This window comes from Aethalodelphis obliquidens, unplaced genomic scaffold, assembly GCF_003676395.1.
Source record: "Aethalodelphis obliquidens isolate GAN/ISIS:26980383/991018 unplaced genomic scaffold, ASM367639v1 scaffold9, whole genome shotgun sequence".
Taxonomy (NCBI): Eukaryota; Metazoa; Chordata; class Mammalia; order Artiodactyla; family Delphinidae; genus Aethalodelphis; species Aethalodelphis obliquidens.
Genome location: NW_020837953.1, coordinates 156,991 through 181,992, shown reverse-complemented (window position 1 = coordinate 181,992; position 25,002 = coordinate 156,991). Strand labels below are relative to the sequence as shown.

The 25,002-nt window shown below is 37.4% G+C and overlaps 1 protein-coding gene across 18 annotated transcripts in view; it reads left to right on the top strand.

Moving 5' to 3' along the window:
• The window catches only part of PATJ (PATJ crumbs cell polarity complex component), a 358,987-nt gene that overhangs the window by 197,569 nt on the left and 136,416 nt on the right, over positions 1 to 25,002 (top strand). For all 18 annotated transcript variants that reach the window (XM_027108328.1, XM_027108332.1, XM_027108333.1 and 15 more), the window contains one exon: positions 10,328 to 10,524. In XM_027108328.1, the coding sequence (XP_026964129.1) occupies positions 10,328 to 10,524 (197 nt within the window). The remainder of the gene's footprint in view (positions 1 to 10,327; positions 10,525 to 25,002) is intronic.

Sequence of the window (25,002 nt, the reverse complement as noted above, 5' to 3'; positions counted from 1 at the left end):
AGATTTGCTCCTTCCTGCTAGACTTCACATGCTGTTTCTTCTGATTGGTTATGAGTTTTTTTTCCATATGTTTTTACTTCTTAAATCTGCATGTACTAACAGAGAACTGAAAGTTGGTTACTGTGTAAGAAAATTAGATTAAGAGATACTTCTCATAACCTGATTATTTAAAAGTGGAAAGGTTGTATTTAATGTATAAGAAACATATTTAAGTATTTCCTCTGTATTAAATTATTTTGTGTTGTTTGGAAACAGACCAGGTAACTAAATGCTTCTAAAATTGTATTGGGTCATTATTCTGGTGCGTTGAACATTTGTTATTAAAACACTGGGCATTGACTTGAATTGTTTCTTTCTTGGGAGAAAGGTTCAGTTACTTAGCAACACCTAATATCCTATGATGATACGAAAACACCCTGAGACCATACTGCAGAAATCTTATTGGCTTTTGTGGACAAGGAGAAACACTGATGCTTTGATACAGAATTATGAGCAAATTGGGATTCCTTTCTTCAGATAACATTGTCACAGGGCTGGAAAATCCATGTTTAAAGCAAGTGTGCCTATTCAGCTGAGTCAAAAGACTGTTCTCCCTCTCTAGTTATTCTAGTCTGATGTTCATTCAGAGGTACTTCAGTAAAGCCTGGTGCCAAAAGAAGTGGGTTACTTATCTCCTAATCTCTGTATTTAGAAATGGAAGGCATCTAGGTTATTTGGGATAGGAACTACTACCACGTGACTAACACACTGTGGAAGTCAATGAAAGTCAATATAAAGGTTGGCTGTTTGTTACAAATATTCCTAGGAAATACCGGTAACAGGTATGTTACTGAAAGCTAGTACTTACATGATTTGTGTGTGTGTGTGGAGGGGGGCGGGTGTTTGTGTATAGGAAACAAAGTATGGGTTCTTTGTATTTTTTTTTCTTAATTTTAGAGAAGAAACTCATTGGCTTCAAATATTATTTTATTATTTTTAATAGTAGTATTATTTTACTCTTTACCCCACCTCTTCAATTTTTTTTAGTGAAATCAAAATAAGTTTTAGGAAAATTGTTCTCTTTATACCTTTTCCCCCCACATATCCTTTTCCTCACTCACTGGTTGCCATGGAAACAACTCCCTGCAGCTCTTAGAGCAAATGCCAGGCAGTGTGGGTTTCCCCTGTAGTGGGATCACATGTCTGAGGCTGTAGAGCAGTTTGTGCTGACTCAGCCATGCACAGGATGACCTCAGCTATGATTTCTCTCTTAAATGCTGAGTGAGCAAACTTGCTTGTGGTGTCTTGATTTTTCCAAAGATGAGAATTCAGGTCTGCTTTCCCCGCACACACTAATTTTGTTTTCCTTCTCCCCTTTTGAAATTCTAGATCACCTTTTTTTTTATACCCACAGAGTAGAAGCAGTTGGTAATGGAAGTTACGGAAAACATCTGAAATTGGAGAAGGAGAGGTGCAGCCTAGGAGGAAGGGAGATAGAGGGAGAAAGACTGAGATTGAGATTTCAAAGTAATCTATTGTATAGTCAAGATAAATCTCTTATTTAATCCTGAGGTATGATTATGGAGCCAGATATAACCTCCATATCAGATTAGTTTTGTGTCAGGCATATTTAAAGCCTGCCTTAAATTTGGTATCTGTGAACTTTATGGTTGACTGTCATGTCCGCTGTAGAAAAAAATGTTTGCATTGCATGGGAGATTAGTCTGTTATTTACAGACCCAGCTGCCCGTGAGAATAATCTAAGGACCTTGTTACAAAGAAAACTTTACCCTGTTTCTAAATTTTTCCCCAAACTTACTGGCTCAGGATCTGCTGGTGGAGCCCAGTCATGATTCTGTTTTATAGGCTCTAAGGGTAATTTTTAGGTAGCCAGCCTGGCAGGTAATCTAAGGAGACTAAGCCTGGGAACCACTGTTTGAGTTCCCCTAAGTGAACTTCTTATTATTTAAAATTCTACCAGTCTAAGAGATAGCTGTGATGTGAGAGTACAAAGCTCTTAGGTTCAGCAGACCTGGCCCAAACACTGGCCAAATCACCTTAACTCTCTGTCAGTCCACTCACCTGCAAAAGGAGGTGTTTACAAAGATGTGGGAAGGATTCAATGACATGATGAACTGCGAAATGTTTTTTTTCATGTAAGGAGATAAACGATAATATGAGTATTCTAAAGGTAGCTTCTTTTACTGAGGGAAAAATTGGAAATCATTTTTGTTCTTTGAGGTGTTATTGGGGAAATTTAACATGATTTGGTAAAGAAAAATTGAACTACAAACTAGAAGACCTTAGTTTCTAGCTACAAATTAGCATCATAGCATTATATTCATTTCTTCAGTCTTATTTTTATTTATAAATTGGGGAGGCGGTGCGTGCTGTAAGAGAAGGTAGCTTTACACGATATCTTAGTTTCTTTTGCTTGATTTAAAAGTCTCTGGTTTTATGATATGGTGAAAACATGGCATTTCATTTATCTGAAGAGCTGGACCTGTCATCTTTCAAGTCCCTTGTAGTTATGGGTTTGAATCAACATTGTAGGATAACTCAGATTCTGAGGCCTGAAAATCATAATACAAATTTAACTGAAAATTAATGATCATATGTGTTACAGAGCATTTGGCATTTTTTGTGTGTGCATGACCACAATCTCCTTTGTTACACTTACAAATAAAATACTTGTCCACAACATTTTCTTAAGACTTCATTTTTTTAGAGTAGTTTAGGATCATAGCAAAACTGAAAAGGAGGTACAGAATTTTCCATATACCCCCTGCCCTACACACACATAGCCTCCACTGTTATAAAAATCTCCCACCAAAGTGGTACATTTGTCACAATTGATTAACCCAGATTGACGCATCATATTCACCCAAAGTCAGTAGTTTACCTTAGCATTCACTCTTGGTGTTGTATATTCTAAGAGTTTGGAAAAATGTATAATGACATGTATGTATCATTATAGTATCACACAGAGTACTTTCGCTGTTCTAAAAATCCTCTGCACTCTGCTTCTACATATTGAAACTGGAATGCAAAGTTGTCTTCATTACTAACATATATTATTATTATTTTTTAACATCTTTATTGGGGTATAATTGCTTTACAATGCTGTGTTAGTTTCTGCTGTATGACAAAGTGAATCAGCTATACGTATACATATATCCCCATATCCCCTCCCTCTTGCGTCTCCCTCCCACCCCTCTAGGTGGTCACAAAGCACCAAGCTGATCTCCCTGTGCTATGTGGCTGCTTCCCACTAGCCATCTGTTTTACATTTGGTAGTGTATATATGTCCATGCCACTCTCACTTCGTCCCAGCTTATGCTTCCCCCTCTCTGTGTCCTCAAGTCCATTCTCTAGGTCTGCGTCTTTATTCCTGTCCTGCCCCTAGGTTCTTCAGAACCATTTTTTTTTTTTTAGATTCCATATATGTGTTAGCATACAGTATTTGTTTTTCTCTTTCTGACTTACTTCACTCTGTATGACAGACTCTCGGTCCATCCACCTCACTGCAAATAACTCAATTTCATTTCCTTTTATGGCTGAGTAATATTCCATTGTATATATGTGGAATCTGGCATTTTTATTGTCTTACTGCTCTTCCTGTTTCATGATGCACCAAAAAAAAAAAAAAGAGAGAGAGAGAAAGAAAGAAAAGATACAGTATCAATCTCTTTGCTTTTCAAGTTTCTTCAGTTTAATAGAGTTGATTTTTAAAATATATTGTATACATAGTCCTAATGGATTTTGTTACTTTTGAATACAAATCCAAAGAAGAAACAAACCATTTTTCTACTTCCTTTAACTGAAAGAATGCATTGTCTTTGAAACAAATTGCATGTGTCTAATGGTTTTAGGTCTCAGATGGCTTTTATGTAGCATTGTTTGGGGTTTGGCAGAAATGTAGGCAGAGCAATTGAAGAAGACCTTAGAAATCATCTGTCTATGCTTCCAACAGGCGTATATTGTATATATTAACCACCTAATATATGTCAGGCACTGTTAAGTGCAGAAGACAGCAGTGTGCTACATGTACAAGGAACTTCGTGGAGTTTATATTATAGGATAGGGCAATAGAAAGAAAGCAGAAATCTAAAAAGATACTTTCAGATAGTACTGTGAAGACAGACAAAACTGGGTTTGCATCCTTATGATATCAGTTTCTAGCTGGGTGACCTTTGGCAAGGTCAGAGTCTTATTTCCCACATCTAGATGCAGTGATGATAATTTCTACCTGATAGGGTGGATTTTTAGCATAAATGGAGAAAATTTATTGGACGATTTTAGTGCAGTTTCTGCAACTTAGCAGGTCCCCAATAAATTATTACTGAAACTTCCTAACTATTCAAGGATACTCAGCTCTTAGTTGTTCTAGGATTTGCTTCTTTGCTGAGCTCTGTTCTGTTGAGCTTACCCCCTTCTCTTATTTTTTTTTAAAAAAAAAAGATAATTTTAAAAGTCAAGGAAAGCTGAATAACCCATGTTTAGGTAAATAAAGTTGGAAGAAGTTGGATGCAGGATTATTGGAAATGTCAGCTAAAATGAGTTTTGAGCATTATGCAGGAGAAGTTATATATGACCAGTAGAATGAGAGTTGGCTAGAATATCTATGATATTCAGTGTAGTTTGCAGACATTAATTGGTTTTCCTGACGACACAGTGAAATGGATGGGTGACTTCAGCTGCTGGTATTTTTCTCATAGTTTTTCTCTCTCTGAATTAGAATTATTGATATGTATGCTTGTCTTCAATGATAGATTTTAAGGTCCTTGAAAACAAATTCAGTAGTGTGCCCTTCACATCACAAGCCTGACATGCATTTGGATTCAATCAATATTTGTTCATTGAAAAAATGGGAATATGCCAGTGTCATAACAAAACAATTGGCCAGAAAAATAGGGCTGGAGGTTTCAAAAGTTTGGGATAACAAATCTACAACTTAGTCCCTTGGTGGAATGTTGATAAGGGAACCAATTTTTTGAAGGGTCTTTTAAGCCTATAGATAGGGTCTTGTTTTTTTTTTTTTTAAATAATTGTCATAAAATATACATAACAAATACACCATTTTAACTACTTTTTTTTTTTTTCGTATGCGGGCCTCTCACTGTTGTGGCCTCTCCCGTTGCGGAGCACAGGCTCCAGACGCGCAGGCTCAGCTGCCATGGCTCACGGGCCCAGCCACTCCGCAGCATGTGGGATCTTCCCGGACCGGGGCACGTACACGTGTCCCCTGCATCGGCAGGCGGACTCTCTACCACTGCGCCACCAGGGAAGCCCCTTAACTACTTTTAAGCGTACAGTTCAGTGGCATTAAGTACATTCACATTGTTGTGCAACTGTGACCACCATCCACCTCCAAAACTTTTTCATCTTCCCAAACTGAAACTGTGGAAAGGGTTTTAATTCCACACTTGGCTGGCACACAATTTTAAAGCCACCTCAATGACCTATGAACCATGGGAGAGTCACTTGAAACAGTGCTGTTGTTCCTTTGCTCCTCAAGAAGTTGTCCTTGGGACTCCTCAATATAAGTAACTCAAAGAAGCGAATCTGGGGAATAATGATGCTAGAGCCCCTTCCTCTCCTGATTCCCACTGGAGGACTGTGTGTCTGCTTCCTTCATGCCATCATGGGGAACCACTGTTTCCTTTCACAAGTCTCAGTTTTCCTCAGGATAGACAAGGTTAAAGAAGAAAAAAGTAGCTTTGTCACCAATTTTAACTTAAAACCTCAATATAACTAAATGATGAAAATGAAATCATGGTTGTGTTGTTCCCCTAACATTTGGACCCTCTGTCCTAGGAATTTTTAGTTAACATCCATTTTAAGGTAACAACCTTATTTTACAAATAAGTTAGTAGAGGTTCAGTATTTGGTCCAAGGAACCAGTGGTGTTAAGTGCCTCAGCTAGGACTTGAACCAAATTCTGACCCTTTAGCCCTTGCTGTTTCTATTCAGCCACAAGAATGCATTGATAGAGATTCACCTTTGGTAGCACAATTTGAGTTGTTCATCATTTGTGATAGAGCCACATTTTACCAAAGGAGGATCCCTCGTGTCATTAATCATTTACATGTCTAAGCAGTTGAATGTGTAGTTAATGGCCATAAAGGTTATTTTTTTTTCTCTGAAGGTTGAACAAGTCAGACACATTTTGGAACCTGGAAGTCTTTTTATATTAATTTAACACTAAAACCTTTCTCAGCTCATTCTTTTTTTCAGTCCCCAGGGGCAGAAGATTGCACTAAATATAATCCTTCATAGCATGTTACCATCATTGGCCATCTGAGAGTCCCTGTTTGGTTTTCTTTGCTCCCTTGTATTCCTGTCTGTTTATACCCAGTATAATTAACCATACTAATGTGTTAAATATTTGTGTTTTTGTATGTGCACTTGCAAAATATGTGTTGTGGTTTTTGTGCAGAATGTTAATTCGCATAAAAATTATTACATAATGATGTTGACCCCATTCTGTTTTTTCCCCATTTCATTCAGCACTATTTTGAAAATATCTTTATGTTAATACTAACATTAATTTATTATTAACTATTAATTTATGTCAAACACAAGAGAGCTTTAAAGTTATTTTATTTTATTTATTTTTGCAGTACGCGGGCCTCTCACTGTTGCGGCCTCTCCCGCCACGGAGCACAGGCTCCGGACGTGCAGGCTCAGCGGCCATGGCTCACGGGCCCAGCCACTCCGCGGCACGCGGGATCCTCCCGGACCGGGGCACGAACTGTGCCCACTGCATCGGCAGGTGGACTCCCAACCACTGTGCCACCAGGGAAGCCCTAAAGTTATTTTTTGTCATTACAGTTTTTCATAGTTTTATTGCACTATGTCCAAAGGCACAGCCTGTATGATATTGATTTTTTTGAGACATATTGAAGTTTCTTTTATGATCCAATACACAGTCTGTTTCTGTCATTGTTCTGTGTGTGCCTCCCCCAAAATGTGTACTTTCTGTCTGTCAGATGTCACAGTCTCTTACATATAATACCTTGAGCTTATTATGTTGTTAGTCTTCAGTTTCTTTTTTTTTAAATCTTTTTCTGCTTTATTATTTTCTGAGAAGTATGCGTTAAAATTTTGTTTTATTTGTTTTATTAACTGTGGTATCATTTCTTAACCATCTTACCCTATAAATCCTGTAAACAATACAGGTGAAAGTATAACTGCTGTGGTTGAATCTGGGAGAACAGGTCTTAAATCGAGTGTCCCCCCAAGGCCCCATCCCCAGAGTACCTCAAGGCACTTCTGCAGAGTCCCTAAACTGGAATATTATTTCTTTTTTTTTTTTAATTTATTTATTTTTGGCTTCATTGGGTCTTTGTTGCTGCATGCGGGCTTTCTCTAGTCGCAGCAAGTGGAGGCTACTCTTCATTGTGCGGGCTTCTCACTGCTGTGGCTTTTTTTGTTGTGGAGCACGGGCTCTAGGTGCGCGGGCTTCAGTAGTTGTGGCACACGGGCTCAGTAGTTGTGGCTCACGGGCTCTAGAGCACAGTCTCAGTAGTTGTGGCGCACAGGCTTAGTTGCTCCATGGCATGTGGGATCTTCCCGGACCAGGGCTCAAACCCATGTCCCCTGCATTGGCAGGCGGATTCTTAACCACTGCACCACCAGGGAAGCCCTGGAATATTATTTCTGTAAACAAACTGTCAGTTAATCTTTTAACCTTGTACTCTTATTTCTTGTCACCCACCCACTAACCCAAACAATTTTCCGTTCAAAGCCAGATGGGCTTTCACGTTCTCTTCCTCACCCACCTGCATAGATGCTTTTCCCCTTGTCATTACATCTACCAGAACTCTTCTTCACATAACCAAACTCTATACCTTATTCAAAATCCTTCTTGTTTATGTAAACAATGAAAACAGTAACTCGAAAAGATATACACAACCCAGTGTTCATAGAAGCATTATTTATAATAGCCAAACAACCTAAGTGTCCATCCATAGATGAATGGGTAAAGGAGATGTGGTATATATATACACAGTGGAATACTACTCAGCCATAAAAAAGAAGATCTTGCCATTTGTGACAACACAGGTGGACCTGGAAGGTATTACACCAAGTCAGATAGAGAAAGATAAATACTGTATGATTTCCCATAAACGTGGAAGCTAAAAAATAAAACAAATGAACAAACTAAATAAAACAGAAGCAGACTCATAGATACAGAGACTAAACTGGTGGTTGCCAGAGGTGGGTGGCGGTTGGGCAAAATAGGTGAAGGGGATTAAGAGGTACAAACTTCCAGTTATAAGTAAGTCATGGGACGGAATGTACAGCATAGGGAATATGGTCAATAATATTGTAATAACTTTGTGTGGTGACAGGTGGTTACCAGACTTATTATGGTGATCAATTTGTAATGTATATAAATGTTGAATCATTCTGTTGTACACCTGAAACTAATATAATATTGTATGTCAACTATACTTTAATTAAAAAAAAAGAGAAAAAAACATTCTCAAATTCTGCTTCTTCCATAAAATCTCTTCTAGCCATATCAATTCTTAGAACTCTAAAAGCAATTATTTCTAGTGCAATTAATTTAATGTTTATTCACTGACCTAATTCACTAATCATTTAGTATTTATTCAGTGACCAGCACTTGTAGTGGTTGGAATTTCTATTTACATAACTGTAGTTGTTTAATATTTGTTGTATTTGTTTGCTTCCCCTATTTTGCTGTAAAAGCATCTTGAGGGTACCATGTGTTTTGTATGCTCTGTTAAGGTACCCACATAGTGGCTTGTTCTTGGTAGTTGACCAACAAAAATTCTTTGAGTTTATTTACTTCAGTGTTGATATGAATAATTTTATTTCTAATTAGAGGACAGTTTTATTACATTGCAAGTTCTTTGTTTTATTGTATTTTGCTAAATGTGTTCTTTATTATTAATAATAAGCATTATCAGTGAAAGTTCTTTAAGATTCTCTTCAAAATCCTTGTAAAGCCGGCAGATTTAACCTCTTTATAAAATAAGCAGTCATTAAAAAATAAATAAATGAATAAATAAGCAGTCATTTATCATTCTTTCAATATAAATTTATGCATAAAATAGCTTTTATGGGTTTAAATTTATCTCCTCTTATAAGGCAGTGTTATATCTGGTAAAGTGATGAAATGGACTAGGCTGTCTTCTTTCCCCTACCCCTTAACACTAATTATTCAAGTTAAGGTTTCTACTTGGAAGGTTCCTTCTAAGGACAATGAACTTAAGTCAAGTGTTAGAGCGTAGAGAGTTTCAGGATAGTCACAAGCTACTGCTTGGTTATTCAGTTGATAAGATGACTACATCACACGATGGATTAGTCAGCAAACCTCTGAGCCCTGGCAGCACACCTGGCCTGAGCTGGTGCGGTGTGGGGTACAAGGCATGTCTAAAGCAGTATCATTCCCAACACTGACCTGCCAGTGTGGTTTCGTTGCACAGAATCAACACAAGTGAAGTATAACCGGCCAAATCCTAAAATAGGTAATTTAGAGCATAAAGTGGAGATTGCAAGGTGAGACAGAAGATCAAATAAAAGAATTATAAAATACCTGTAAGTCATGAGCCGTTAAGTTCTTTAACGTGTATTTTATTTAATTTACCCAACTTCCATGAAGTGGGTATTATCATACCCATTTTAAAGAGGAAAAAGTGGAATTCCATAGAGGTAATATAATGTATTAATTATTGGACATTGAGTAAGTGGTAGATTTGTGTATTGAATTCAGATCTGACAAGTAAATCAACATCCTTAGTTCCCCTTGTTTTTACTCACATAACACCCAATATTGTTTTGTACCCTTTGTATACTTTAAAGAAATGTAATTATTTAGAATTAATTGTTGATTTTCTTTCCTACTGGACTGCAAGTCCATGAGAATAGAACCATGTCTGTTTTGTTCAGCACGATATCTCCAAGACCAAACACTTTGCTTGTTAACACAGCTGGTGATCAGTATATATTCTTTGTTTCCCTTTTTCTTTTTTTGGAAGTTGGGGGGTGGCGGGGTAGTGCAGGGAGGCTAGGGTTTCCACCACATTGTGTTGACTCTCTTAGGTAAGAAAATAATATGTAGAAAGTCTAGGCCAGTGTGAACCTGAACAATCAGGGAAGGTTTTATGGGTGAGCCAACCTTGTTAGATGGAGATAAAATAATTTTTAACTGTAACCTATATATAAGACTTTGAATGACCTCAAGTACTTCGCTCTCAAGAAGGGACGGTTCTTTGTAGAGGCATCATCAAAGATGGGGAAATGCCAGTATCTTGCTAATATAGATTCAAGTGCTCTATTTAAATTTTTTTTACCTTTTTTTTTTTTTAAATAGAAAAAATCAGGCAAAGATATGCAGACCTGCCTGGAGAATTGCACATTATTGAACTTGAAAAGGATAAGAATGGACTTGGACTCAGCCTTGCTGGTAACAAAGACAGGTCACGCATGAGCATATTTGTGGTGGGAATTAACCCCGAAGGACCCGCTGCCACGGACGGGCGAATGCATATTGGAGATGAACTGTTGGAGGTGAGGGGCATATATTCTTTTTTTTTTCTTTTCCTATTAGGCTCATTTGATTCTTCTAATAAAATCTGTCCGGTTACTTTCATTATAATGCTCACATAAGGGCAAAATCCATCCATATATTTATATATACTCTGTATCTAATATATCCATCCATCTAGGAGCATATATCCTGAGTTTCTGTTCTGGTGAGATGAAGGGGTATAGAGGATATTGTATAGGAAAATGAAGTGAAGGGGAAGAATGTTATAAATTACATTTTCGTCAACTATTTATTATCATTTTCCTAAGCGAGAACAAAAATCATATTGTTGCTTACAGTTGCTGTTTGCTGCTTGAGTAAAAACTAATCTCACAGGGACTTGCCTGGCGGTCCAGTGGTTAAGACTTAATTCTTCCACTGCAGGGAGCACAGGTTCGATCCCTGGTCAGGGAACTGCATGCTGTGTGGCATGGCCAAAAACCAACACAAAACCAAAACAAACAAAAACAAAAAAACTAATCTCACAAAATAATTTAGGGGTCCTTAAGTAAAATCTCATGGAAACACATTAAAAGAATAGGGCTTGTTTTTAAATATAAATTCCAAAAGGTTCAAAACTAATTTGTGATTAATCTGATGTTATTAGTGTTTATCAAAATCCTCTTCAGCTTCTGAATTAACCGTAAGTATGACCTTTCTTTTTGTTATTGTTGTCAGTTAGTTCTTTGTGAAGGTGTTATAGCCGACAAAACTTTATGAACTGGTTGTCAAGGATTGGTTAATATCTGTGAAGTTGGTGATGTGGTTAAGGCCACAGGTTAAGGAATAAGATTTCTTGTTTAGGAATAGGAGAAAGATAAGAGAAGCTCAGAAGACGACTGATCCTCTGCTACTGCTCTGGATGAGTTCATCAGTAGTCTGAAAAGGTTATCCTCATTTTCTAAGCTTAAAGTCAGGGTTTCTGCTCTGAATTTATCTTAGTTTGATATTTGTTTGCCTGTTCCTCATTCAGCTAACAGTTTTTTGAGCGTCTCTTAAGACTGGACACAAAGAGATGAATACATCCAGTCCCTTCATTCAAATAGCTCACATTCTCAAGGAAGAAAAGAGACATAAAAAGATTGTCGCATAACAAAAATGAAAAAAAAATTATAACAACAATCGTAACAAGAGCAATCTGTACTTGGTACCAGACATAGCTTTACTGCTGAAGTCACAAAGTAAATGAGGTGCTGGGATTCAGTATCAGGCAGTTTGACTTCTTAGCTCCTTGTTAACCAGTGTGCTCTAAGGCCTCTTGGGTAAAATGCTCCAATACTTGGACATTTGGGGGAGCTGAATCACAGAGGTACCGAGTGTCAGACTGCTTACTTAAAATGAGGGCTTTACTAATTTTTCATTTTACAGTTTCCTCTTCAGACTCAGAATAGAATTCATAGTCATCCACAGTGTGACTTGCCTAATAATATCTACAGCTAAAGCTGATCGGACACAACTGTGGGGACACTAGTATCGCCCTCTGTCTTCTAAGCCCCAGTAGTTTCTCCCCATCTAAAACCTGTTTTCACAAAGAAGTCACTTCTGGAATTACTTTTGTTTGCTTGTTCTTTTGTAATGTAGCATCATGAAAGGGACTCACATCGGGTAGTAGCACTGATTAGCATAATCATTATGTAAATAAAAGTCAAAGGTGACAGTGTGTATTAACCAATATAATTCATTGCTTCACGTTCATTTCCTTTGGCTCATGTTTAGAGATTTCTTCATAAACGAAACTGAAGTGATAGTGGTGGTAATAAGATGAAAGTAGAAGCTAATTTACTGAGTTATTCCTAGCATTTTACCTATGTGCTCGCACATTTGTATTCAGTATTCTTAAGAGCCCTATATGGTATGCACTGTTGTTATCCCCATTCTGTGGATAAGAAAACTGCATAAGTAACTTACAGAAATAAGTTACTAAGAACCCAGGCTTGCCAGGCTCCAAGAACCATGCTCTAGCCACTGAAGTATACCGCGTTCCCCATGGTGCTTCAACCAAACCCAATCTGTTTAGATCCACGAGAATCCTGATTTATGATGCCCTAGGCTTTAGGAAATCATGTATATTAAATCATTCTGTTGTATCATATGTACCTAAACACGTACTTCCTGTCTCATGTGGTACATGGAAATGTTCCAAAAGCTATACTTCGGAACATGAAGATTCTAGTTCTATTCTCTCTCTAGTTCTGTTCTCTCAAGACTCAAGATGGAATGGCCGATGTGATTCAGACCAACAGGAGAGCTGGTATTTTATTTCTGTGTCTGACATTTCATTAGATAGAGGTAACAGATGAGCTGTGGCTGCACTGAGAGTGTTTTACAGGCCGTACAGAAAAGTCCACACTCTGCAGGGCAGTAAGCACTGGACTAGGAAGACCTACTTTATCTTTTTTTTTTTTTTTTTCTTTTTGCGGTACGCGGGCCTCTCACTGTTGTGTTGTGGCTTCTCCCACTGCAGAGCACAGGCTCCGGACGCGCAGGCTCAGCGGCCATGGCTCACGGGCCCAGCCGCTCCGCGGCATGTGGGATCCTCCCGGACCGGGGCACGAACCCGTGTCCCCTGCATCGGCAGGCGGACTCTCAACCACTGCGCCACCAGGGAAGCCCCCTACTTTATCTTATCCCAGTTCTTTCAGTTATTAGTTGCATTTCAGAAGGGGCTTAAAGTACATGGCACGTGGTTGACTGTTAATTAGATCACATTTCCTTCCTTAAAGACAGAAACTTTAGGTATTTGTTTTCTAGGCTAGAGGCTAGAAGAGCTCTCCTGACTGAAAAAGAATATTAACATCTTGCTATTTCAGGGCCCTCCTATTCCTTCCTTTGACTTTCTGGATTTGGTCTTTTGTTGCTATTCAGTAACTTCATCTTCGTTCAGAGATGAAAAGAACAAGATTAAATATGGTAATAAGTTAATCGCCCTGCACTCTCCACTGAGTCTCTTATTTAAATAAAATAAAATAAAATATGTTGGAACACAGATTCTAGCATCACAGACCTTTGGCTAGTTATTTATTTTCTCTAACCCTCAGTTACCTCCTTTATCAATTGGACATTTTTCATTTATTCAGCAAGAACTTTACTGTGCATCTGTTGTGTAGGAAGAAGTATGTGAACACTGTGCGATTTTTTCATTGGTGAACGAAATCCATGGTCCTTTTCTCATAGAGCTTACAGTCTAGTGATGGTATAGCCTCAACCTCAGAGGGTGTTATGAGAATTAATGAGAGAAGATATGTCAAGTTTTGCCACAGTATCTGGCACCTGGTAATACCATAATGAATTTCAGATGATAATATTTATAAAATAATATTTTCATGTGGATTTGTGTATTTTGGTTCCTTTTAGCTTGTTTATATTAATACATTTGTCTATGAAGGTATGTTCCAGAGGGAAGCCACCTTCTTTTTCTTCCATAGCTCCATGCAGCATCTTGAAAAGCTGAGAGAGTAGAACAGTGCACATACTGAATTCTTATGCAGTTATAAGTCATCTTCTCATATGCTTCTGGCTCTAGGTCAGGGATGAAAGGAAAAAACTCATGTGGGAAATATTTTTTCTGGTTTATTTTTAGGGCTGAGAAAAACTTTCAATCACTTCTCTATGATATGTGAAGAATTTGTATATAGCATAATATCAAATCCAGTGTGCTTCTGAACTGAGAATAAGACATCGATTTAACGATGAGTACCAGGAAAGCTGGAAGCAGTGTTACAATAGCTGTTCTTTGGATAAGCAGTGTATTAGATTGCAGAAGGACACTGCATCACGAAGGAGCATTTACAATGGGCTTTTAGATTATGCTTACGAGATTTCTGGGCTAGAGCAAACCTTTTGTATTTGCTTACCCATTCACACTCCATTTAATTTTGTCAAATGAGGTAAAGTTATCCATGTCTTCATTATTCTTCCAACTCCACCATTTGCTCATGTTGTTTCTCATAATTGCTTTTGTTTTATCATTATGTTATTACTTTGCTCACAGCTTCTTTTATTTATAGTTGATCTAACTACTTTTAGACCCTCAGATGAGGCTAATTTATAGAAAGTAGAAACGAGAATGGTCAAACATACACTGTAGCTTCTCTGAAGTGAGAAACTCTGCATCTCTACTCGAGCCCCATCCGTGACTGATTTTTGGCATGACACCCGCCAGCAGTTTTGTTGCTGTGGGACTGCATCGTTACAGTGCTAGAGCAGTCCGCGAGTTCTGTCGATTTATGGCTCATGTATAAAAGAAATCTTACATTGAGCTCCCAGAAGACAATGTGGTTAAATCTCAGCTTCTTTCCCCTTTAGTGTGATGCTGGTGTAGGGGTTCTGAATTAATTTCAAAAGGCATTAACATATAATTACCATGTAGACTGGAATGAGACTTTCAGTAGATTATTGGCTTTCCCTCAGCAATTAGTCCCAGAAAATACACAGGCCTGGGCATGGTGCTTTCATATGAATATAGGATTTATTTATAGTCTTCCCTACAGTGAAAGTGTGGGGATAGAGAGCTGATCGTGCCCTGTGGGGAATTGGTGTGACTTGTCAGGTGACAGAGGCAGCCAGAAGGAACAGTGTGGTGGCACAAGAAGTGCACAGTGGATGGGGCTAGCATGTCTGGCTCCCACACCCTTCAAGACAGAGGAGGAAGTTCGTTCCCTTTATAATATTTACCTGCGGCATAGTCTAAATTAAATCTTGTTAATTTTGCGCGTGTATAATAGGTTTATTTAAGAACCATTAAAAATTAAAAGTATGAATACTTTCCATATTTGGCAGGGATAAAGACCTAGAACTACAGGTAAACTCAGATCTTTTTGTCTAGTAATACTTATTTTATAAGAGGAAAAAACTGAAACCGTAAAAATTAAATGACTGACCCAGGTAGCTGTAGCTGCTTTAAGACAAAACTCCTGTCTGAGGGTCCCTACCACCACACCAGTCCCAAAGGTTGAGCCTTCACTCTCTGCTTGTTGCCAGTGAATTATATTTGGAAGACTTAGATGCGATTTAGAAGTACACTACAGTAGTGAATAAATCACCAGCTCTTAGGCATCCACAGATAAGATTCTAATTTACAGTCAAACGTTTCTATCATCTTAGATTGGCTCTTTTAGATTACCATACATGGATGTAATTTTATAAAGTATGCTTCTTAATGAAGTAATTATTCCCTAAGAGACCTCATGGAATAAAATATTCCATTGTGGAAACACTAGTTTGAGGAGAAGAAAGAACAGTAAAGAATTTCAAAATTGCAATAAAATTATTTTTCCTATGTTTTATTAACAAAGATAGGTTTATAATAGCTAAAAGTGCAAAAATAAATTGATTGACCAAATTTTTTTATTGTGTCCGTGGTGTCAAAACATATCAAATTTTACATTTTAAGTGAGTGATTTATTGTATGTCTATTATATCTCAATAAAGCTGCTAAAAAATGAGTTGATCAAACCTGACAAAAACCGTGAGCAGGTCCTGAATATGACCTTCCTATATACAAAGCTAAAGTCACCCCATTTTCTGACTCTCAAAATAGTCTCCAGCCTAATTCACAGCTCTGAAAGTCAAAAGAAGAATGTGGTGCTGGCTGAGTGGTCAGCCTCACACAGAAAACTGTCCTGAGACCCCTGATGTGTATACATTTTTCCTTTCTTCCAAGTGCAGTCTCCCTGGTCATTACAGCATTATAACCAATAGCTGTCTGTGTTTTGCTGAATCATCTTCCCTAAGTAATCCATTGCATTACATTCAATTTGAGTTACAAAAAGATGAGATTATTAAAAGAAATCAGGGGTAGGGGAGCTCTATTGGGAATTGAGCTAACATTGAACACTTACTATTTGCTAGGCAGTGCTAAATTCTTTACATGCATTCTCTTTTATAACAAAAGTAGGTGCTATTTTAATACCCATGTTACAGATAAGGTAACTGAAACATGAGGGGCAGAATCAACATGTAGACACTGGCTTTTCTGACTCTAAAGGCTATGTTCTTGAGTTTAGTTCTGGATTGATAATGATTCTAGACACTAACCAGTGAATTTCTCATCATTTTGTAGTTTTGGTAGATTTAGATTAATGCAGTTAATCCAATGCCAGTTTAAAATATCTGAGATAGGACTTGGTGGTGCAGCGGTTAAGACTCCACGCTTCTACTGCAGGGGGCGCAGGTTCGATCCCTGGTCTGGGGAACTAGGATCCCACATGCCGTGCAGTGCAGCCAAAAGAAAAAAAAAGATAAAATAAACAAATAAGTTTTCTATTAAAAACTAAAAAAAAAAAATCTGAGATCGTTTCTCACAGTGCAATACCCTGTTAGTCTTTTTATCTTCAAATTTAATGCCACTTGGATTCATTGAAAGAAGAATGCAGTCAGTGAAGTTATAGTCATCTCTTAAGAACCAAAGAAGAAGAAGAATGTTTCTTTTGTTTTGAGATTGTTCTTGCCCAAGTTGAGAGCTTTCCCCTTCAGTGCCATTATAGAGTTCAGATCTTATTTCAGGCCGTAGGAAATATTATGGAAAACCTTGCTCATATAGTTTGGCCTGATTCTTTTCTGTGTTTCCCGGAGTGAAGTCTTTGAGCTCTACTCTTGGCCATTTCTGTTTCTGTCTTTGGCTTGTCGGGGGAAGTGTTTTGAATTATTCGGTCACACGTCATTATCTTTATGCTGCTGAAATATTTAGGCTAAAAATCTATTTTGTTACTGATCTTTTGGAGGAATGGCAATCACTTAATTTTTATTATTGCAGTCCTTGTTATTGCTCCCCAAAAGCTTTGTATGGGATCGCTACGGTGAGCCACGTTGTCTTAAAATCATGGAGAGAAAGTGGCATGAAAGAGAAAGTAAAAATGAGGATATTCGAAGGAACTCAATTACGGTGGAAGATTATAAAAAAATAGGCATAGGAATGTATGCAGGGGAAGAAACATGCCATTTGGAAGGAATCAGTGGATTTCAGCAGTGCCTCTTAAGACTCTCCTTAATGCAGTTTTCCCTCGGACCCTTACATGACATATTGGGATAGTTGTCCAGACCTCTGGTCTCTCCTTTTTCCAATTTCTTGCCCACTCCCTTCCAGCCCCACTCATTGTCATACTGAAATGCAGGCTGGAAAGACATGCTCTTCGGTTATGGAAGAGTGTTTCCTTATGTCAACCTCATCATATAATTTATTTCTATATTTTGCTTTATTTGCACAATAGAAATTTCTTACAGTCACCATGCAATCTTAAGACACAAAGCCTGAAAGAAAAGTGTTGATGAAATTCTTATTCCAAGTTTGACTTACTAACAGTATCAAACACCTGCTTGAACTCATCACAAACATGGGTCCTGTATGTGTGTTTTAATTATAGTTTTTAAGAGACAGGCCTAAAATCAGTAATCCAACCAGAAAAGCAGGTGTTCCACCCAAAGCAGTAAGCATATGTCAATTTCTCATTAAGTCAGGAAAAATTATGCATTACATGTCAACCCCAGACCACACATCAGTTTCCTAAAATGCAACTAAGACACAGTAAAGATATTGTGTATAGGTAACACATAATTATGTTAAGATGTAAAGTGTCTAATATTGCTTCAGAATCACAAAATAATATGATGCTAACACACAGTTGCTTTGTATGCAGTAACATGGCTTCTGTTAACTCTGCCAGCGTCTAAGCTGTACATCCTCCTTGTTGACACTGAGTTTGTGTCTCAAAATATCTTCCTGTGATCCTGTACTTGAAATACAGCTCTGACCTTTTCCCTCACAATGTTTTGTTTAAAATCTTTTGCTTTGTATTGGGAGTATAGGTATAAATTTTTCCTTTATAAGCATTTATTGAAAAATATTGTATTGAGAGAGATGTAGATTCTATGAAGTTTGAGTATTAAAAATCAAAAGGTATGGGAAAATGTTAACTGGGGAGGTATACCCTTATATGTTTTCTGCCCTTTTAAAAAAGCTTTATTATGGAGGTTTTTTTTTTAATCTACAAAATAAACAGAATAACATAATGAAATTCTCTTGTTAGCCATCACATTGATCAACAATTACCAATACTGTCATTTGTGTATCACCTGTACCTCCATATACCCACCCCTTCTCAGAAAATATTATTTTTATAGTCCTGTGTGTATATGTATGTGTGTTATAATTTACATAAAATGAAATGCACAGATTTTATCTGTACAATTTTGACAACTGTGTACACCTCTATAACCCAAACACCTATCATTTCCATCTCCCCAGAAACTTTTGTGGAGTATCAATTCTTCTCCTCATTTTTAATTATTTGTCTTTTTATAATTGAATTGAATGTAGGAGTTCCTTATATATTCTGGAATATATTCTGGATACTAGTTCTTTATCAGATATATGGTTTATGGATCTTTTCTCAATCTGTGGCTTGCCTACTTATATTCTTAATGGTATCTTTATATGTATAGAAGTTCTTAGTTTTGATAAAATCTTTATTCGTTTTTTTCTTTTATAGTTGTTGTCTTAGCTAAGAATCTTTGCCATCCTTCAGGTTGCAACACTATTGTCCTATATAGGCTTTATAATTTTAGCTTTTATATTTAGTTCTGTGATTCAGCTTGAGTTACTCTGTGTATGTGGTGTGAGATAGGGGGTGGGGCTTATTTTTTCCCCAGCTGAATATCCAGTTGTTTCGGCACCATTTGTGAAAGACTTCTTTCCCATTGAATTCCTTTGCACCTTTGTCAAGAATGAGATGACCATGTAACTATACGTATATTTTCAGGCTCTCAGTTCTCTTCTATTAATCTGTTTATCATTTATGCCATTACTGCATTGCCTTGATTAAAATGTATCTTTATAGCAAGTCTTTAATTCAGGTTGTGCTAAGTCCTTTGTTCTTTTTTAAAATTTTTTATAGTTGATGTAAAATTATAGTCGATTGTAAAATATTACATAAGTACAGGTGTACAATATAATGATTCACAGTTTTAAAGGTTATACTCTATAGTTATTATATAAAGTACTGGCTATATTCACTGTGCTGTGTAATATATACTGGTAGCTTATTTTATTTTATTTTTAATTTTTGGCTGCGTTGGGTCCTTGTTGTTGCACGCAGGCTTTCTCCGGTTGAGGTGAGGGGGGGCTACTCTTCGTTGTGGTGCGCAGGCTTCTCATTGCGGTGGCTTCTCTTGTTGCAGAGAACAGGCTCCAGGCACGTGGGCTTCAGTAGTTGTGGCATGTAAGCTCTAGAGCGCAGGCTCAGTAGTTGTGGCACACAGGCTTAGTTGCTCTGCAGCATGTGGGATCCTCCTGGGCCAGGGCTCGAAACCATGTTCCCTGCATCAGCAGGAGGATTCTCAACCACTGCGCCACCAGGGGAGCCCAGTAGCTTATTTTATACCTAATAGTTTGTACCTTTTAATCCCCTATCTCCATATCACCCGCCCCTTCCCTCTTCCCACTGGTAACCACTAGTTTGTTTTCTATATCTGTGAGTGCACTTCTTTTTTGTTATATTTACTAGTTTGTTGTATCCTTTAGATTCCATGTATAAGTGATATCATACCATATTTGTCTCTCTGACTTATTTCACTTAGCATGATACCATCCACGTCCATCCGTGTTGCTGCAAATGGCAAAATTTCTTTTCTTTATGGTTGAATAGTATTCCATTGTGTATATATACCACATCTTCTTTTCCATTCATCTGTTGATGGACACTTAGGTTGCTTCCATATCTTGGCAATTGTAAATAGTGCTATGAACATTCGGGTGTATGTATCTTTTCAGATTAGTGTTTTGTTTCTTTCAGGTATATACCCAGGAGTGGAATTGCTGGGTCATATGGTAATTCTATTTTAAGTTTTTCGAGAAATCTACGTATGATTTTCCATGGTGGCTGCACCAGTTTACATTCCCACCAACAGTATTTGAGGGTTCCATTTTCTCCACATCCTTGCCAATGTTTGTTATTTGTGTTCTTTTTGATGATAGCCATTCTGACAGATTTGAGGTGATACTTGACTTTGTTGTTTTCTTGTAAATTATTTATTTATTGAATTATTTTTATTGAAGTATAGTTGATTTACAATATTATGCCAATCTCTGCTGTACAGCAGAGTGACTCAGTTTTACACATAGGTACATTCTTTTTTAAATATTCCTTTCCATTATGGTTTATCCCAAGAGAATGGATATAGTTCCCTGTGCTGTACAGTAGGACAAATGTTGTTTATCCATTTATTATTCTAAATGTAAGAGTTTGCATGTACCAACCCCAAATTCTCAGTCCATCTCTCTCCCTCCCCCACCCCCCCTTGGCAACTACAAGTCTGATCTCTATGTCTGTGACTCTGTTTCTGTTTTGTAGATAGGTTCATTCATGTCATATTTTAGATTCCACATTTAAGTGATATCATGGTGTTTGTCTTTCTATTTCTGACTTACTTTACTTAGTATGATAATCTCTCGTTGCATCCATGTTGCTGCAAATGGCATTACTTTGTAATTTTTTATGGCTGAGTAGTATTCCATTATATATACATGTGCCACATCTTCTTTATCCATTCATCTGTTGATGGACATTTAGGTTGTTTCCATGTTTTGGCTATTGTGAATAGTACTGCTATGAACATAGGGGTGCATGTGTCTTTTTGAATTATTTCAATAATTTTGTCCATACTTCACTTTGTTCTTATTCATCAAAATTGATTTTGGCTACTCTAGGTCATTTGAATTTCCATATGAATCTTAGAGCCAACTTGTAAATTTTTATTTAAAAAAAAAGCCAACTAGAATTTTTGTTGAGATTATATTGAATCTATAGTTTAATTTAAGAGCACTAGACATCTTAACAATACTGAGTCTTCTAAATTATGAACGTGATATCTCTCCATTTAATTACTTATCTGCAGTGTTGCATAACTTTTGGTGTAGAACCTTTCCATTTTCAGTTAAGTGTATTCTTATGTATTTTATATTCTCCAGTTCTCTTATTGCTAGTACATATATAGAAACACAATTGATTTTCATATATCTGTATATTGACCTTGTATCCTATAATCATGCTTAACTAACTTATTGTAGTAGTTTTTATTGCTATCTTAGCATTTTCTAGAGGTAAACAATCGTGCCATCTGTGTATAGGGAGTTTTACTTCTTCCTTTTCAATCTTTATGATCTTTTATTTTTCCTTCTTTCCTTCCTGCCTGCCTTCATTCCTTTCCCTCCTCCTTCCCCAACCCCTCCTCCTCTTTTTCCTTTTTAAATCACAATTTGACATTGCTTTTTTGTCAATTACTTTTTCTGCACCTATTTAACTTATTTGTGCATGTTTTAAAATGATATTTAAATATAACACAAAAGGACACACTTGTGGGATAGTCAAAACTCTTTACCATAATATTCAAAGTCTTTCAAAAGATATCTTTAGGGCTTCCCTGGTGGCGCAGTGGTTGAGAGTCTGCCTGCTGATGCAGGGGGCATGGGTTCGTGCCCAGGTCCGGGAGGATCCCACATGCCTCGGAGCGGCTGGGCCCGTGGGCCATGGCCGCTGAGCCTGTGCGTCCGGAGCCTGTGCTCCGCAATGGGAGAGGCCTGCATACCACAAAAAAAAAAAAAAAAAAAAAAAAAAGGTATCTTTAACCTACCTTTCCAGCTTCTGCCACTACTTCATCATTCTATGATCCCACTACATTGAACCATTTAAATAAGTTCTCAGTACAGATGTGCATTTCTCTCATTCCATTCTTTTGCCCATGTATTTTATTCAGTATACTTTGGCATTTTTAAGACCTAGCTCAACTGTTTTAGCATAAGCTTACGAAATTATTTTTGTTATTATCCTAAATAAAAATCGCCTGCCAATGCAGGGGACATGGGTTCGAGCCCTGGTCCAGAAAGATCCCACATGCTGCGTAGCAACTAAGCCTGCGTGCCACAACTACTGAGCCTACACTCTAGAGCCTGCGAGCTACAACTATGGAGCCCACGTGCCACAACTACTGAAGCCTGTGTGCCTAGAGCCCATGCTCCGCAACAAGAGAAGCCACCACAATGAGAAGCCCGTGTACTGCAACAAAGAGTAGCCCCTGCTTGCCACAGCTAGAGGAATCCCGCGCGCAGCAATGAAGACCCAACTCAGCCAAAAATAAATAAATAAAATTTTTAAAAAGAAAAAAAACACCTTTAGATCTGATATCTCTTCTTAATATAGAGGGTTTTTCTTTTAATATTTTTTAACTTTAGGTAATTGGCTTGAAATTCAATGGTAAAGATTACAGAATGGAGAAACAGATATTATTAGTTATTATTTGTTGAAAATGTACTTTTTTTTTTATGAGAGATGGCTTCTAGTACTAGCTATATTTTTAAGTAACTCTCTTTCTTGTATAAGTCCCTTAATCTCTGATCATCACTTAACTAGAAGGAGAGTCAATAATATCATCGAGAAACTTTCAAACTTAATGTTTTGTGATTCTGGGATCTAAATTTTTGCTTCTCAAATTTCAGCATATAATTTAGCCTAAGGTAATTCTTATCTCTATTTTGGGGAACATAAAAGCTGTAAATCAAAAAAAAAAGAAAGCTGTAAATCCCTTCTCAAAAGGTTTGCAAAATAAATCTCTTTAACTATATAAGTTGCTCTCAACTGAGGTTGTGTATCAGAATCGTGGGACAGCTTCACCTAAATAACAACACTTCACCCCAGCCTAGTAGATGAGAATCTCTGATGTTGAAGGCCTAGGTGTGCTTTTTGTAAGTTACCTAATTGATATATGGTATAAATGTAATCAGGAGTCTAGATGTGAATTTTTGCTCTTCTTATAGAACACTGACAAAATACCAGGAACCTCTGTAACCTCACTGTAGAAAATATAACCATTTGCTCCTCAGTTCAGATTCCGTACCAGTTGCATGAAATAAAATGGTGTACTCAGTGATGGGACTAGCAATTTCGACAACCAATTCAAGTAGCATTGAATGTGTCCTTGAATCTGCAAAGGACAAAGGAGAGATCCCTTCATGGTCCATAGTACTTCCTGCCCTTCATTTTGAGTCTCTGTCTCCATGCATTTACTCTAAATGCCAAGAGAAGCAGGACTGATCTAGACATAGGGGCTGTGGCTGGAAAAATGAGGGCAGGAGAGCTGAAGCCTCAAAATTTTGCACAATATTTAAATATAATTTAAAATTATTTTGACTAAATTTTATTGCCCATCCTTGTTTCTGGCTACGAGTCAAAAGTATTAGGTTAGCAAATATTAAAAAATAGAAAAAACTCTAATGGATTCCCTAACATACTGAGTTGTTGTAAAGGTATTGCTTCTTATTGTTGTTTTTCTCTTTTTTAACTTAGAGAAACTTAACTTTTTGACATGTTTTGAAAGTAACATGTAATCATAAAAAATTGTAATTGTACAGGTAAAAGTAATAATCTTCCCTCTTTTTCCTCTGTAATACTACTCCTCCAGAAGAAACCACTGTCAGTTTACCATCCTTCCTACTGGTCTCATGCATGGTCGTACACATTTGTGCAAATATAGACTTTATAGTTAATAACCACAAATAGAATCATATTGTACATACCTTTTTTAATGAATGATGTATCATTTTCCATATCAGTACAAATAATACTATAACATACTGGTGTATATGTCTTTGTGCAATTCCTGTGGCATAAATATATCAAATCATCTTTCTTTAGTGTTATACAACTTTTCCACCCCACTACCAGTATGTGAGAGAGTGTTTCCCACCCCCCAAATCTGGCAAAACATTGAATATAATCAGACCTTAGCCAACCTGCCAGGTGCAGTTTTTTTCATTGAAAAAATTCTTCGCACATATATCATACACATAAGGAAGTGACTGAGAAGATAGTTCTGTACTCTGGTGAGACAGAGTTTTTAAAGTTGACACTTGAACTGGATTTTTCTAGGCCTTCACCACTGTACAGAGTTTGGAATGAGAATTGGGTGCTGGGAATTATTTTGGACAAGGAGGGAGGTGGTTGGGGATGGCATGTGGGTGATTAAGATGAGTATTAAGTAAAGTGATAGGAGTCCCATGGCATCAAGTTGAATATACATTTCACCCATACCAAAGGCTGCATCCTCACTGGAAAGAGGCTTTGGGATCGGAAGACTTGAGTTTGGATTCTGAACTCTGCCACTACCTCACCTAGAACCCTTGCACTAGTTACTGAGCTTGTGAGTCTCAGTGTCCTCGTTAAAAAAGTACAGGAGCACCTGTCTTGACTACCTGTCACACTGAGCAGTGTGACAGTGCTGGACTCTGTATGAGGTATGCTTCAAAAGCGATAAAATGTGTATGATGGAATCCTGCCTCTACAACACTGATTCGCTGATGAGACTTGTGTTTAAAAAATGAAAAAAAAAAAAAAAGAGACAGAAACTGTGGCTTGAAGGAGGAGAGTTGGGGACTTTGATAAGGTCCTTTGATGACTGATTTTGTGGCTGTA